The sequence below is a fragment of the Hippopotamus amphibius genome, chromosome 6, assembly GCF_030028045.1.
Source record: "Hippopotamus amphibius kiboko isolate mHipAmp2 chromosome 6, mHipAmp2.hap2, whole genome shotgun sequence".
In the NCBI taxonomy this organism is placed as follows: domain Eukaryota; kingdom Metazoa; phylum Chordata; class Mammalia; order Artiodactyla; family Hippopotamidae; genus Hippopotamus; species Hippopotamus amphibius.
The window spans coordinates 30,476,332-30,493,517 of record NC_080191.1 but is presented as its reverse complement, the minus strand read 5'-3'; the positions used below and the strand labels follow the sequence as shown (position 1 = coordinate 30,493,517).

The 17,186-nt window shown below is 35.3% G+C and overlaps 2 protein-coding genes across 4 annotated transcripts in view; one reads left to right on the top strand and one right to left on the bottom strand.

The window, feature by feature from the left end:
* SERINC1 (serine incorporator 1) overlaps window positions 1–12,481 on the top strand; it is a 33,666-nt gene extending 21,185 nt beyond the window's left edge. For all 3 annotated transcript variants that reach the window (XM_057739857.1, XM_057739856.1, XM_057739858.1), the window contains 7 exons: window positions 4,757–4,836; window positions 5,079–5,216; window positions 7,195–7,364; window positions 7,472–7,562; window positions 9,205–9,349; window positions 9,466–9,696; window positions 11,010–12,481. In XM_057739857.1, coding sequence (XP_057595840.1) covers window positions 4,757–4,836; window positions 5,079–5,216; window positions 7,195–7,364; window positions 7,472–7,562; window positions 9,205–9,349; window positions 9,466–9,696; window positions 11,010–11,145 — 991 coding nt within the window. In that variant the 3' untranslated portion in view covers window positions 11,146–12,481. The remainder of the gene's footprint in view (window positions 1–4,756; window positions 4,837–5,078; window positions 5,217–7,194; window positions 7,365–7,471; window positions 7,563–9,204; window positions 9,350–9,465; window positions 9,697–11,009) is intronic.
* Window positions 1–17,186, bottom strand: part of HSF2 (heat shock transcription factor 2) — a 101,942-nt gene that overhangs the window by 38,985 nt on the left and 45,771 nt on the right. The window lies entirely within an intron of this gene.

The window sequence follows — 17,186 nt, the reverse complement described above, 5'->3', positions numbered from 1 at the left end:
CTACTTCTCACACTCAGTTTTAAATGTTTTGAATTTTATCACTGTTTTTCCCCCCATAAATTAAAAAATATTTTTGAGTATCTGCTATTGCTTAGCTATGAACATACTACCAAAGAAAGGAAGAATGAACAAATGAAATAAATATAAGTATTAATGAAAAAAAGATGTGCTGTGCCAGGATGATTTTATTTTGTTTATTTTGTTCCATTAGTCATTGATTGTTTTTTTAATTTTAATTTTTTTGTACTTTTAAGACATCTTTATTAAATGTGTTTTTAAACACTTCTCAAAATGCATTACAGGGTGGCTATCACAATCATTTCGTGAGATAACATTCTTCTCAGAGCATGCACTAAGTACTCTTAAGTCATTGTTAAAGTTTCTTTTTTTTAATTGAGATATAATTGACATATAACATTGTGTTAGGTTTAAAGCCTACAAAGTGTTAATTTCATACTTTTATACATTACAGTATGATTACCATCATAGTATTAGCTAACACCTCTATCACATCACATAGTTATTTATTAGTTGTGATGAGAACAGTTAAGATCTAGTCTCTTAGCAGCTTTAAAGTACATTTTTCTTTTTTAAGATTCCACATATTGGTAATATCATAAATTTTTTTTTTTTTTTGGTCTGGCTTATCTCACTTAGCATAATGCCCTCATGGTCCATCCATGTTGTTGCAAATGACAGGATTTCCTCTTTCTCAAGCCTGAATAATACTCCATTGTGTATGTATGCTACAGTTTCTTTATTCATCTGTTGACAGACACTTAGGTTGTTTTTATATCTTGCCAATTATGAATAATTCTGCAATAAACATGGATGTGCAGATATCTTTTCAGTACCCTATTTTCACTTTCTTTGGATATATACCTAGAAGTGGGATTGCTGGATTGTATGGTAGTGCCATTTCAATATTTTTTGAGGAACCTTCATACTATTTTCCACAGTGGCTGAACTAGTGTAGGTTCCCACTAACAGTGCGTAAGAGTTCCCATTTCACCACATTGTCACCAACACTTGTTATTTTTTGTCATCATGATTGCCATTCTAATAGGTCTGAGATGGTGATATCTCAATGGTTTTGATTTACATTTCTCTGATGATTAGTAACGTTGAGCACCTTTTCATAAGCCTGTTGGCCATTTGTATGCCTTCTTTGGAAAAATCTGTTTAGTTCCTCTATTTTTTAATTGGATTGTTTTTTTAATTACTGAATTGTATGAGTTCTTTATATATATTTGATATTAACCACTTTTTGATACATGGTTTGCAAGTATTTTCTCCTATAGATTGTCTTTTCATTTTGTTGATTGTTCTTTGCTCTGCAGAAGCTTTTTAGTTTGATGTAGTCCTACTTGTTTGATTTTACTTTTTTTGCTTGTACTTTTGCTGTCTCATCCAAAAACTCATTGTCAAGACTAATGTCAAGGAGTTTCTTCCTTATTTTCTTCTTCCCAGTACCAGTATCTTCCTAGTATTGATATCTCTTATGGTGTCACGTCTTAAATGTTTAAGGCTAATTCATTTTCAGTTAGTTTTGTGAGTGGTGTAAGAAAGGAGTCCAGTTTCATTTTTTTGTATGTGATTATTCACTTTTCCCAAGACCGTTGAAGAGACTGTCCTTTCCCCATTGAGTGTTCTTGACTCCCTTGCCAAATATTAGTTGATCCAAAATGCAGGGTTTATTACTAAGCTGTCTTTATTCTATTCCACTGGTCTTATGTGTCTATTTTTATGGTAACTACTATTTTAATTACTATAGCTTTTTTAAAAATATATAAATTTATTTATTTATTTATTGGCTGTGTTGGGTCTTTGTAGCTCCACACGGGCTTTCTTTAGTTGGGGTGAGCAGGGGCCACTCTTCATTGTGGTGCGTGGGTTCCTCATTGCTGTGGCTTCTCTTGTTGTGGAGCACAGGCTCTAGGCGCATGGGCTTCAGTAGTTGTGGCTCATGGTCTGAATACTTGTGGCTCACACGCTGTGTAAAGCACAGGCTCAACAGTTGTAGCACATGGGCTTAGTTGCTCTGCGGCATGTGGGATCTTCCTGGAGCAGGGATTGAACCTGTGTCCCCTGCATTGGCAGGCGGATATTTAACTGCTGCACCACCTAGGAAGGCCCTAATTACTATAGCTTTATAGGATAATTTGAAATCAGTAAGTGTGATATTTCCAGCTTTGTCCTCCTCATGACTGATCTGACTATTTGAGGTCTTCTGTAGTTACATACAAATTTTAGGATTGTTTTTTCTATTTTTTTTATAAATGGCATTGAAATTTTTATAGGGAGTACTTTGAATCTATAGGTGGTGTTGGGTAGTATGGACATTTTAACTGTTCTTCACATCCCACAAACATCTTTCCATTTGTTTGTGTGTTTTTTTCAGTTTTTTTTATTTATCCAGCCACTGTGCCTTTTGATTGGTGGATTCACTACGTTTACATTTAGCGTAATTATTGATATGTAGGGACTTACTAATGTCATCTTATTCATTGCTATCTGGTTGTTTCATATTTCCATTGTTTCTTTTTTTGTTTGTTAACGCTTATGTAAATTGGTGATTTTCTTTGTAAATTGGTGGTATGCTCTGCTGCTCTATCTTTTGTAAATCTACTTTAGGATTTTGCTTTGTGGTTACCATGAGGCTTAAATAAAACATCTTATAGATAAAATAGTCCATTGGTATCTTATAGATAGCAACTTCCGTTGCATAAAAAGCCCTGTCCATTTACTCCTCTTTTATTTTTTTGATATCACAATTTACCTCTTTTTATATTATATATTCATTAACCAATTATAATAGCTTTTGTTTTTTTAATACTCTTTTTAATCTTTATACTGTAGTTAAGTAGTTAATACACTATCCTATTAAAGAATTAGATATTTCTAAATGTGTGTATTTACATTTACCAGTGTGTTGTATATGCTTTTGTATGTTTTCATGTCACTAATGAGTGTCTTTTTGCTTCAGTTTGAATAATTCCTTCTACCATTTTTTACAAGACAGGTTTTAGTGGTGGTGAATTCCTTGGATTTTGACTGGGAAAATGTTTATTTCTCCTTCGTACCTGAAGGATAACACTACTGGACAGAGTAATCTTGGCTGGCATTTTTTTCCTTTCAACACTTGTATTATGTCACATAAAGTCATTCTACTCTTGGCCTATAGGGTTTTCTACTGAGAAATCCACTGAGAGCCTAATTGTAGATTACAATCTTTTTTCTTCTGGCTGCTTTTAGGATTCTCTCATATTCTTTGATTTTTGACAGTTTCATTATATAGTATGTCATAAAGATCTTTTTGCATTGAGACAGTAGTGGGATCTATTAGCTTTGTAAACTTGGAGGTCTAGGTTTAGGAAGTACTCAGCTATTATTTCTTTTTTTTTTAAATTAATTTATTTTATTGGCTGTTTTGGATCTTTGATGCTGCACATGGGCTTTCTCTAGTTGTGGCGAGCAGGGGCTACTCTTCGTTGTGGTGTGCGGCCTTCTCATTGCGGTAGCTTCTCTTGTTGCAGAGCACGGGCTCTAGGCACGTGGGCTTCAGTAGCTGCAGCACATGGGCTCAATAGTTGTGGCTCACGGGCTCTAGAGCACAGGCTCAATAATTGCGGCGCACGGGCTTAGTTGCTCCGCGGCCTGTGGTATCTTCCTGGGGCATGGATCGAACCCGTGTCCCCTGCATCAGCAGGCAGATTCTTAACCACTGCGCCACCTAGGAAGTCCCTATTATTTCTTTAAATAAACTTTCTGCCCCCTTCTTCCCCTCCTCTGCTTCTGGAACCCCAATCATTCTAATATTTGAATTCTATAGATAACTGAGACTTTCTTCGCTCTTTTTTCATTTTGTTTTCTCTTTGTGCTCCTGATTGGGTTATATCAAAATTCCTGTCCATTTTTTCTGTCTTCCATTTGATCTTCCCTTCTGCAGATCTCTTGTGTTTTTCATTTCTTTCATTGAATTCTTCAGCCCCAGAATATGTTTGGTTCTTTTTTATGATTTCTGTCTCTTTGTTAAATTTCTCATTTTATGTGTGTATTTTTTTCCTGGTTTTTGTTAAATTATCTTTGTGTTTTCTTGTAGCTCATTGAGTTTCCTCAAAATAGCTATTTTGAATTCTCTGTCTGCTAGATTGCAAGATTTTATGCCTTTGTGCTCAGTTATTGCAGGATTATTGTTATCTTTTGGTGGTGAAGTGTTTTTTTGATTCTTTGTGTTCCTTGTTTTGCGTTGCTGCTTTCACATTTGAAGTAGAAGACACCTCAAATCTTTGCTAGTTGTCTTCAGATGGGGTTATTGATCCTGTTATATCTGGGGTTCTCTGACTCTGAACACCTGCTGTGCACTTCTTGCTCCTTTCTATGGCAGAATTATTAGGTTTTTATGTCTTCTCTGGTTCTTCAACTCATCTGGCTGGCTACTGGAAATCTCTGTTTTCCAGGCATTTATTGTGTGTTTTCAAAAACTATTCATTTGTACAGTGTACCTTATTTACACTTTCATAGACACCAATTATAATAGCTATTGGTGTGTATGTAAAATAAACCTGTGAAATGAAACTAATATTCTTATTTTATCATAATGAATTAAAACTGTCCTAAAATAGTTTACATGATAGTCTTCACTTCTCGTTTTTAGGATATTCTCAGAAAAAGAACAGCTCTTAAAAGATTTCATATATGAAACTACTTGTTGAATGAATATTTATTAATCAAAGATTATTTCTTTTTGTTTTAGATTCTGGTTCTTTAAATTTGCTGCAGCTATTGCAATTATTATTGGGGCCTTCTTCATTCCAGAAGGAACTTTTACAACTGGTAAGCAGTCTTTTTTTTTTTTTCCTTTAATTGTGTGATGTTGATATTTTATAAGGAAATTGAAATAATTGTTGCCTGGAACTATAACTGTTTTGTTTTTTCCTTTTTTTTTCCACCCTGCTTGGCAAAATCAAGACATTTATGTAAAATTTTATTTTTCCTTTGTGTATTAATTGTGAAAATGAAATAATAAAAAGTGAACTGGTCACTCATTTGGTTTTTTGCTGCTTTTTTTCTTTCAGTGTGGTTTTACGTAGGCATGGCAGGTGCCTTTTGCTTCATCCTCATACAGCTAGTCTTACTCATTGATTTTGCCCATTCGTGGAATGAATCATGGGTTGAAAAAATGGAAGAAGGGAACTCGAGATGTTGGTACGCAGGTAAGCGTTTTGTCTTACAGAATGTGTTCGAGATAGACTTTGAAAGTGAGAGCAGACATGTAGACTATGGGGAGATCATGATTTTTATGGTATAATTTTCTGTGAGGAGGTTTTTAGTTTAAGTTTGTGAGTGGCATCTTATCACATTATATCATCAACTTTACTTGTAGAGTTTTTGGCATATCAACTAGGAATATACCCAAGAACCAGGAAATAATCGAAAAGAACATGAATGGCTAAAATAGAAGTTCCAAAGCCTATTGCTGAATGCATGTATATTTTACAGCCTAATTTCCCGGGGAGCCTACAGAAGGTTAAAAGTAAAATATTAAAGGGACAAGGACTGCTAGAAGTCGATGAACAATCAGTGGTATAATTCCTAAACATGAGTAAGCAGGAAAAATAAAAAAAGCAACTCTGAAACGTTTTACCTAAGTGCAAAGAGTGCCTTTATGTGTAACACCGAAGGAAATTTTTGTAGTAGTTGTATTTAATGTTTATTTATAATGATGAACTTGAGTTCTGGGTTATACTCTAAAACAGGGATCAAAATTCAGATGCTTACAACAGGTAACAAAAAATGAGGGAGGAGAACCAGGTTCAAGTGCATTTTCAATCCTTTTGTAAATAGGGGGGACTGTGATGAATTGGAGAGTGTGAAGGCCTTTATCTAAAATGCATAGCGACTACTCAGTTCCATGCAGTAGTTGCCTTGTGGAAATGTGAACCCAGTGTTGCTTAACTTTTCTGATTTTTGGAAAAGAATCCATAAATCTGGATTTTTATGTGAAATGATCTGAGTTCCAGCTAAAAAAAAGTAAAATTTTTTAATCAGAGTGAAAGCTAACTCCAGCATGTCTGCTAGTTTCATATTTTTCCCTCGTATGACTAGTTTGTGGTATTTCATCTCAGTGCTTAAAATAAAGGGTTTGGTATTCAAAAACATAAGCTTTAGTCATTTGGAAAATTTACTTATATAGAATATCTCATTTTTGATGTTAAATCAAATGCAAGAGTTTCTGCTTTCTTCCCGACTGTTTCCCTAGGACCTTTGTAAATATTTGCTTGATGTATCCCCTCTGTCGGTGAGGCACATTGACATAAATACATGTATATTAAGCATACATTAGCACAAAAACTAAAACGTGTATATGTGTGTGACAGAAGAAACTGAGGTTGTCTTAAATAATAATGACTTACTCTTTTTTTTTGTTTTTATCTGATTCTATTACGATATAGTTGTTTTACAGTGTTAGTTTCTACTGTACAGCAAAGTGAAGTAGAGTTCCCAAGAACAGCAGGTTCTCGTTATTTATCTATTTTATATAATATATATATGTTAGTCCCAATCTCCCAATTCGTCCCACCCCTCCTTTCCCCACTTGGTGTCCATACACTTGTTCTCTGTATCTGTGTCTCTGTTTCTGCCTTGCAAACCGGTTCATCTGTACCATTTTTCTAGATTCCACAAATGTGCATTAATGTATGATATTTGTTTGACTTACTTCTTCAGCAATTTTTTTTAAGATTTTAGTTGATGAGGGAAAGCACTGTTTCGTGGGCTTATTAGCATTAACAAAATGATTTTTTAATGCCCTTATTTACAACTGAATGATTATCATTCTTTAAAAACCTTAATATTCTCCTCCTAGTTATTTTTCTGTATTTTGAAAATAATAGCTAAAACATCTTACTGTGTTTTGGAAATTCTCTATGTAAGTATTACTGTAAATGAAGGTCATATTAGTATGTTATTGTCCTTGAAAATACATCATAATAATGAGCTATGTGTAAGTCTATAAAATTATTAATGTGATAAAGCTCAGAATTAATATCCTTACTTGCTTTTATAGCCTGTGTAATGCTGACACAATGTTAGTTGTTTAAAATATTTTTGAATAAAATGTTTTGAAAATGAGCTGTATGCCTAATTTCTATTAGTGATAAAATCTAATTGTCCAATGTATTTTTTTCACAGCATTGTTATCAGCTACCGCTCTGAATTATCTGCTGTCTTTAGTTGCTGTTGTCCTATTTTTTGTTTACTATACTCATCCAGCCAGTTGTGCAGAAAATAAAGCCTTCATCAGTGTCAACATGCTCCTCTGCCTTGGTGCTTCTATTATGTCTATACTGCCAAAAATCCAAGTAAGCTTGCATTACATTAATTTTTATGAAGCTTCTGTTTTTCTAAGTTTTCTTAAATCTTGAGGGATAACAATATTTTTCTGTTTTGGTTAATTATTTTTTTGTAGGAATCACAACCAAGATCTGGTTTGTTACAGTCTTCAGTAATTACAGTCTATACAATGTATTTGACATGGTCTGCTATGACTAATGAACCAGGTATGTTTTGTTTGCTTGGATTTGTTTCTTTTTAATGAATCCTATAGCTTTTCTTTTTTTCAGAGATGGTCATTTTGTAAAATTAAGCTCATAGAGGAATGAAGAGAATGGAGATAATACCATTTTCATCCTTGATGTATAAGAAAGTATATGAAAATTATAATATACCTAATTTGTACAGTACATATGATGGTATATGTAGAAAGAAAGGCAAGCTGTTAAAATGTTTGTTGATTCTATTGTAAATAGTATAATTTTTTTCCACCTTTTTTTTTCCTCTGTGACTACCTTGCAAGTGAATATAATTGGTCTTTGTAATCTTTTTATAGGCCAGTTTTATTGCATTCCGTGGGAGTAGAAGCCCATATATGTCATTTGGGGTGAAACAGATGAGAAATTAATTAGTTGACCTTTGAACATTAGGGTTTTGAACTGCATGGATGCACTTATCCATGGGTTTTTTTCAAATATGTGTACTGTAGATATGAATGGCTGGATATGGAGGCTAGCCATAAAGTTATATGCAGATTTTCAACTGTGTGATGGGGTTGGTGCCCTTAATCCACTCATTGTTTAAGTCCACTGTACTATTTTTTGAAAAGGAAAAAAGTGGTTTCTTTTCCTCAGAATAAAGAAATTATAAAATGTTTTCTGAATCTCATATTTCATTGACTTAATAAATTTCATAGGTGCTTTATCACTAGTTGGAGAAAAGGATTTTTTTTGTTTTTTTTTTGTTTTTTTTTTTAAGTAGAGAAAGATTCCTTATTTTTGTCTAGGTAAGTGTCTAGAAAAGAATTAATAGTGATTTGCTTTAGGGGTTATCCTTATGTAAATGACTTTTAAGATAAAAGCCATTTTTCATTGATAAGGTGGCAGTTGACATATCTGGCTTTATGGGAGGGGAAGAAAATATTTGGGACACCCTTAGTTCCAACCCCATTTTAATTCTTACAAGAGTCAAGAAACTGAATAAGCATTAGGTCATTATGATTTATTTGCTCATTTCCATGAACTATTTGCTAAAATTCTAGTAACTGATTTTATGTATAAACTGTCTTGCTGGGGCTTCCTAGGTGGCTCAGTGGTTAAGAATTCACCTGCCAATGCAGAGGACATGGGTTCAACCCCCTGCTCCAGGAAGATCCCACATGCCACGGAGCAACTAAGCCCGTGTGCCAAAAAAAATAAAAAATAAATAAATAAATAAAAACTGTCTTGCTTATGTAACAATGTAGTTTGACAAATTGCTACACTTAATAAAATTACTATTGTTACCTCACAGTATATAATAGAAAAGCCAGTGTATTTTAGTTTAGAATATTTGAATTTTATTAACTATACTTGAGCTTTGCTGTACTTTAGAGGTCATCTAAATTTCACCAATTTCCTGATCAGGAAGAAGCTTAAATGTCTCAGCTCCTGCATGAGGTTGAAAATGAAATTGTTTTCCAAGCACTTCTATAAAATTAAAAAGGTCTCATTCATAATAAATACAAGTTTCCTTAAAGTATTTGTGCCTTTTTCTAACAAACCTTTTTGAATTTGCAAGAGTGTAAGAGTTAAAAAGAACTAGAGTTGTGCTCTGAAAAAAATTTTATAGTATTCTAACATTTTAATTTGACCTTAATTTACATTATAGAAACAAAATGCAACCCAAGTCTACTAAGCATAATTGGATATAATACAACAAGCACCATCCCAAAGGAGGGGCAATCTGTACAGTGGTGGCATGCTCAAGGAATTATTGGACTAATCCTCTTTTTACTGTGTGTGTTTTATTCAAGGTAAGAAAAATTATGGATTTTATTTTTTTCAAAAGTCCAGCTATTATTCATATATGAATCTTTTAAGTTCCCTTTTTTTTTCTCCCTTCTCTCTTTATAAACTGTCTTTCATGCAGCATCCGTACTTCAAACAATAGTCAGGTTAATAAACTGACTCTAACAAGTGATGAATCAACATTAATAGAAGATGGTGGAGCTAGAAGTGATGGACCACTGGAGGATGGAGATGATGTTCACCGAGCTGTAGATAATGAAAGGGATGGTGTCACTTACAGTTACTCCTTCTTTCACTTTATGCTTTTCCTGGCTTCGCTTTATATCATGATGACCCTTACCAACTGGTACAGGTACTTATATTTTAAAAAAACTTTGCACATAGAAGTTGGTGGCTTTTTTGTGATTCCATTGTAGAATATGTGGTATGGAGTACTTTTTATCCTCCGCTATATTTCAGAATTTACAACTAAATGAATAGTGAGATCAGTTTCAGAAATGCACTTTATTTCCTTGCTTGAGCAATAACAATCATTGAAATATTTCCAAATCTTAGATTGGAATAAAGTTTCATGAAACTAACACATTGCTTAGGGAAATTCATGTTGACAGTTGATCAAACACAATGTTTACTTTTCTTTTTAATACTGACCAACCAGTTCCCAACATAGTGCAGTAAGATACCTTTCTTCTGTTTTGTTTAAACTTTGTCATTAAAAGCTTTGAAGATTTCAAAATTGAGGTGCGAATACAGTAACATAGGTGGATTTTTAGAATTCTTCAAAATTAATTTTTGCTTTTTTTATCACTTCAAAGCTAATCTTTTTTTTTAAGAGGACGGTAGCGGTTTATTTTGTTTTTAAAAATTCTGAGTTTGTCCAAAGTATTACTGAAAGATTTAAGATTCAAGTCGAACTATATGGTTAGGGCAGTTCTATTTTTAATGCATAATATCCTAAACAATTCGTAAGAGGACTTTGAATACCAGCAAAAGATATAAAGATTATTTTTTGCTCTATTTCTTCTATCAGCATTTATTATCAAAAAATGTATATTTAAATATTCGTACACTGCAGCTCATTAAGGTATAAGAACCCAAATAGTTCTCAGAAATTCACAGCTTTGGCTGTAAGGTAATAATAAATGTCAAGACTTTATTTTTTTGTCAAGATTTTAGATGAAAAATATTTTTGATGTTTCATCAACATAAAAATCAGCTAAATTTGGGATGTTATTTCCTTCCCAGTTTTTTAAATCTGAGGAGGTGGAAGGGGTTCCTATATACACTTTGAACAGATTATATCCTTTATACAGTTTAGAATTGATAAGTCTTTATGTTATGACATCTTATTCATCCAGAGGTCACATTCCATTTCTCTGCTATCTCATAATTAGCAAGCCAGAAATACTTGAAGATTCTGAGTGTTATGTAAAGGAGCTACTTCAGAGGCCTATGTTCTCTACTCCTTTAAAGGAAATTGATTGGTTTTTTTACCTTCACATTAGCTTTCAAAGTGGTATGGAAAGCAAGGCAACAGATAATTAGTCTAGCGACTATATATCTGTTACCACAAATTATATACAGAGAATATTTCTGAAGTAGTGAAGCCTCATGGCTTGATGGCGGATAATCCAGTCTCCCCTTTTTGTTTTTCTTAAATTTTAGGTATGAGCCTTCTCGTGAGATGAAAAGTCAGTGGACAGCTGTCTGGGTGAAAATATCTTCTAGTTGGATTGGCATTGTGCTGTATGTCTGGACACTGGTGGCACCACTTGTTCTTACAAATCGTGATTTTGACTGAACGGGACTTCTGGCATGAAAGTCTCACTTTGGTCATCACTTGTTTGAAATTAACAGTATTCCAACTTTTGTAAAGTTGTGTATGTGTGTGCTTCCCACGTAACTTCTCCAGTGTTCTGGCATGAATTAGATTTTACCGCTTGTCATTTTATTCATTATAGTCTTGCCAAGTGCACTGATATGTGTTTTAGAATGAATCAGCGTTTTGAGTATGTTGGTGGTGGTAAGTTAGAAGTGGACATTGTTAGGTTTATCCTCTGCTCTGTACCTGTGAAAAGAGTGAAAACAAAACTGCTTGACAGTTTGATTTTTAAATTGTGTTAGAACTTAAGCTGTTTTAGAAAAATATGAAATGTATGGCTGCCTTTTGAAATATTTGATGCCTTGCCCTACAGAATACTGCAAAGAACATGGCTATCCTAAAATTGTATAAACAAATTACTTAAATGCCAGTTTTCTAAAAATATCTTTTCAGCTTTTTCCCTTGATATGAAGATAAGGAACTTACACAGGTATGGAGTGTTTGATTGATAACAGTGTTGATTATGGTGCAGATTGAGACACAGAGCTTTTAAAGAAAGATCGCTAGTGGTGGGTACTAAATTGAATACCCAAGTAGGTTGTAATGTTCCCTGGGGTAGGGATGGCCTTCCATACTAACAGTGAACTTTGTTTTGGTCATTATAAACACATGCAGATGTGTTAAAATGTGTTCAGTGGGTTCAGTGGAGAGGTTAGGAACTCTGAAGGATTTAGACAAAGGTTTTGAAAAGGATAATCATGGGTTAGAAAGAGGTTGAAAATCACTTTGAAAGTTCGTTTTGAAGATCAGAGTTGATAAATTTTTGACAGAATAGGAAGAAACTGCAAAATAGGCATTCTTTCTGGCATTCAAAAATAATTTCTATTCAGTTATGTGGGGGTGATGGATAATTTGTGATGTGAATTGCTGGTGTCCAGCATGCCTTCTACACACAAACTGAGGCCAGGAGAATGATGGACTGAGGTAGAATAAACTCCTCCTTACAGTATACTATACAGTTCAAAAGATGCTTTTGTGTATTTGCTGCCATCTAACTGAAACATATAGGTTATTATAAATCTTTCAACCTGAAAATCAGGCAGTATTGCTCTTAACTTAGAAACTTAGTTACTTGTGTCGTTAGTGTCTTAAGAAATCTTAAAATCTACATTTGCTTCTTTTAAGATATTTACTACTGTAAATGAAATATAACAGTATAATTCCCCACCTTCATTCTGTGTTGATATTGTGTTCATGATTTCAAATGGCTGTATTCTATCTTTAAATAAATGAGTTCAGAGAAAGTGTGTGGTATATTAATTCTTTAGCAATTCAGTTTAGGGGGTGTAATACTCAGACCTACTTTCTTCCTATGTATTAGAGAACCTGACACTAGAGGGTTAATTGACCATTTTCTGTCCTGAAAAACTGAGTTGTTTTAAAAGGTGGTATTCTACCCTTTTGGTCCTCTGTAAGTAACTCCTGAAGTGGATCTAAAAGGTTATTCAAGTGGTATTCTCCTAAAGAACTGTCAGGAGGTAGACCAGTTAAGTTTGGAAAATATCTTTATTTGATAGATATTCTACACTTGCTGTGTTCCCCAGGCATTTTTTCCGAGTTGCCAATTGATGCTTCTTTCTCTGAAACTTAAGATAGTATTAAAAAAACAAAACAAAAACCCCTTACTAAAAAAATAAAATGCTCTGTTCCATAACAGTGATGAGAAAGAAAAAGTAAAGAAACAATCCCACTTACCTTTACATCAAAAAATAATAAAATACCTAGGAATAAACCTATCTAAGGAGGCACAAGACCAGTACTCTGAAAACTTAAGATGCTGATGAAGGAAACTGAAGACAACACAAACAGATGGAAAGATATACCATGTTCTTGGCTTGGAAGAATCAGTATCATTAAAATGATTATACTGCCCACAGCAACCTACAAATTTAATGCAATCCCTATCAAATTACCAATGGCATTTTTCACAGAACTGGAACAAATAAATTTAAAATTCGTATGGAAACACAAAGCCCCAAATAGCCAAAACAATCTTGAAAAAGTAAAATAGAGCCAGAGGACTCATGTTCCCTGATTCCAGACTATACTACAAAGCTACAATAATCAAAGAAGTATGGTACTAGGACAAAAACAGACACATAGAGCAAGGGAATAGGATAGAAAGCCTAGAAATAAACACACATAAGGACAGTCTACAACAAAGGAGGCAATAAAGAATATACAGTGGAGAAAAGGCAGTCTCTTCAGTTAAGTGGTGCTGGGAAAACTGGACAGCTACATGTAAAAGAATGAAATTAGAACACTGTTTAACATCATATACAAAAACAAAATGGATTAAAGACCTAAATATAAGAGCAGATACTATAAAACTCCTAGAGGAAAACAGGCAAAACACTGACATAAATCACAGTGCTATTTTTTTGGATCTGTCTGCTAGAGTAATGGAAATAACGAAAGTAAACAAATGTACCTAATTAAAGTTAAGCTCTTGCACAGCAAAGGAAACCATAAACAAAAAAACTACAGAATGGGAGAAAATATTTGCAAATGATGCTGATGAGGGGTTGATTTCCAAAATATACAAACAGCTTATACAGCTTAATATCAAAAAAACCAACCCAATCAAAAGGGCACACCTAAATAGACAATTTGTCACTATTTGGCCAGTGTTACACCCTTTTTAGTACTGTCCTGTGTGAGAGAGACAGAACCAATAGGATATGTTTGTATGTGTGTGCATGTATATATACGTATGTATGTATATACACACATTTATGTGGATTCGGCTCACCAATTACACAGGCTGACAAGTTCAAAATCTAGCTGCTTGGGTTGGTTTTGAGACTGCATGGGAGGTATTACAGAAGCTTTGGGCCCAATCTACTAAGTCAAGGTTAATATCAACATTGAAAAATTAGATTGATAATATTTACATTTCATGTGTTGAAAAATGGCACTTCACTTCTAAGATCTTCCCCAAAACCCATAATCCCGGCCTAATTATGGGAAGAAACATCAGGTAACCTCAAATTGAGGGAACACTGCAAAAAAAGACAGTACTCAAAATTGCCAAGGTCTAGCTTATGTATACTGCAGTTAGTCTGTTCGAAATCAATTCCTTGAAATGTGACTTGTTTTATAGCCTAATACACACCTGATTGTCAAAATATTTCATGTATGCTTGATATTTCACTTAGGGTCTAATTCTCAAATGTAGCATTTTATATACATTCATCATGTGTCAGCTGGCCATTTTCTGAGTCTGTGGACCTTTTGTCCTCATACTTCAGCCTCTAAACTCCCAAGTATACCATCCCTATGAAACACAGTGACACACCCTAAAAGAACATTTAGCTTTGAGTCACAACTCTCCTACGGGCCTACATGTATCCCCCTGAGGCAAAAGAAACTTGGAGGTGGCATGAAGATGAGGGGTACCCTCTAAATTATTCATACTATGCTATTTGTTTTCCACATAGTACACAAAGACTTTCTGCAGTAAACATAAGTTAGGTTATTTTTAAAGGAATCAGTTCCCAGATCTTCAATTTCCATGCATATGTTTCCCTAAAGTTGATGTGCCTGAAAATATGCCTCAGGAGAAGGCATCATCCCTCTTAACAATTACCCTTATCACATTTGACAAAAAAAAGGATATATAATACCTCTTAATTCACTCTGAATCTTAATACCAAGGCACTTTGGATAAAATTGCTAAACACCCAAGTAGAGACAATTGTCAGTACTGGTAAGAGAATGACACTGGTTTAAAAAATCCTTTGCAAATTAAGGTGATTTCTATTTTTCTTTCAATGAAGTTGAATCAGGATCTAATTAAATTACCAGCTAATGATGTTTAAAAAATACTTAATATATAGTGAATTCTGTAGGACTTCAAATAATTCACACTGCTGTAACAAGATTCCTATTATCTTTTTTGTATTATAAAAGTTTCTTAGGCTCTCTCCTGGCTGGGTTCTGTTTGCGGAGCTGTCTGAGAAATGATTTTTTTTTTTTTTTTTTTTTTTAAAAGTCAAATGGCTGGCATAGAAGCATAACCCGCCTCCACTCTTTGGATTTGTGCTTGGTTCTCTTGCATCTTGGGACTTGGGATCTATCATGCTGTGATGTGTGCCCAGAGAGGAATTGCTCAGAAGGAAGAAAGATGGAAGCGAAGTAGAAGGACGTGGAATGCATCCCTCTTCACCGATGCATCAAGAATACATCAAAAGACGCAATAATTCCCACAGAGAACCAGCTGAACACCAGCAGATGACCTTGGACACCAGAAAGGATTGCAAAGATCCCAACATAACTGGGAAGGACAGAGGGGAAAAAAAAAAAAAGGAAAGAGGAGGAGAAGAAAGGAAAGGGATGGGTCCCACACCCTGGTGTGAGGGGATCTGAAAAAGAGGGGAGATTGCCAGATTTGGGGAAATGTCCCTTATCTGATGGGGAAACCCCTTCTCCAATGGGTAATTTCCCTGGGTCAGAAGGGAGGCATTTGGGACTGTTCAAAGAGGGTGAAGCGGCTGAGCTGCGGCAGACAGGAAAGAGCAAGAAACACATGGAGGTTCTGCACCACAGCTCAGTGTGTCTGGACTGAGACTTCAGTTCACAGCTGAACAAGGGGTCTGGGAGCTGGAATGTGGGAACCAGAGAATTGGTTCAGGGTGAGAAACATTGTTGGCAGTGGGAAGATGGACTGAGAGGATGGGAGGGAAGAAATCTGCAGCAGAGAATGCCTACTGAGGAAAGCTGGGTGGCCATGGCGGCATCTCAACACTGCTGACTCACAGTTGGGGGAGGAGCCACGGGTGTAGCCTCTCTCTAGGCGCCTGAGACGGACAAAGGAAGGACCCCTCTGGCCCTGGATAATGCACTCAGGGATAACAAAGGCCCCCGGGGTGGGGCTGGCCTAGAGTGCCTGCAGCCAAGAGCCAGAAGTCCACAGAGTGGCCCAGCCCTGGAAACATTCTGTTTACACCTGAGCCACCGGCATGCCTCTGCATCAGGCACCACCACTGCCGACTGAGCCACCATGACCCAGTCAGAGCACCCCGGCGGAGTCACAGCAGGGAGGAGGAGCTGCAGTTGGAGTCACTCTCTTGGCCTGAGCTGCCGGTGTCCCTCTGCAACAGGCACCACCCGAGCTGCTGCAACCCAGGCAGGGTGCCACTGCTCACTCACTCCTAAGGGAAGGTGCCACTACTGTACCCTCTCTCCCCCCACACACCGGCACTTACAGACGAAGAATAAAGGAAGCTCTGCTGGTCGCAAAGTAACACAAAAAAGCTCAAGGCGAGTAGAAGGACACTTACAGCTGAGACCCCATGAAACAGAAATATTATTACTTCTACTGATCTGGTCCATTATGGGGTCAGTTCTAGCTTTTTTTTTTTTTTTTTTTAATTAATTAGGATCTTAGTCCTAAGGGATCTACATGTATTATAATGTATTTTTTTTTATTATTTTATTCTATTTTCTCTTCTACTTTTATATTTAGACTTTTTACATATTTCTATCTCTTAAGTTTTTTGTAGTGCTCTCTCCTACCTTCTTTCCTTCTTTTATACATTTCTATTTTTTTCTTCTTTTCATATTTCCAGTCACACTACACTCTTCTGCTGCCCTATCTTCTATGCTTTTTTAGTTTATCTTAATATGCTTATAAGCAATATTATCAGTCTGCTCTGTTTCCTTGCTTTATTCTCCAGATGACACAATGCTTTGGTTTTTATTATTAGGGTTTGTCTTTATCTTAGTTCTAACTATAATTGTCTGATTTCATTCTTAGAATCTTCGGTCTGTCTGGTGGTACTCTTGCTCTTTATATTTGATCCTAGCTTTCAAAACCTCCCTGGATTTGTGTCTGTGTGTGTGTGTGGTGTTTTTTTGTTTTTGTTTTTGTTTTTCTTGGTTTTGAATTTCTGTTGGTTTTCTCATTGATTGTCTGATTGCATACTGCGGTTCTTCTGTCAGGTCTTTCTAGTGCCTTA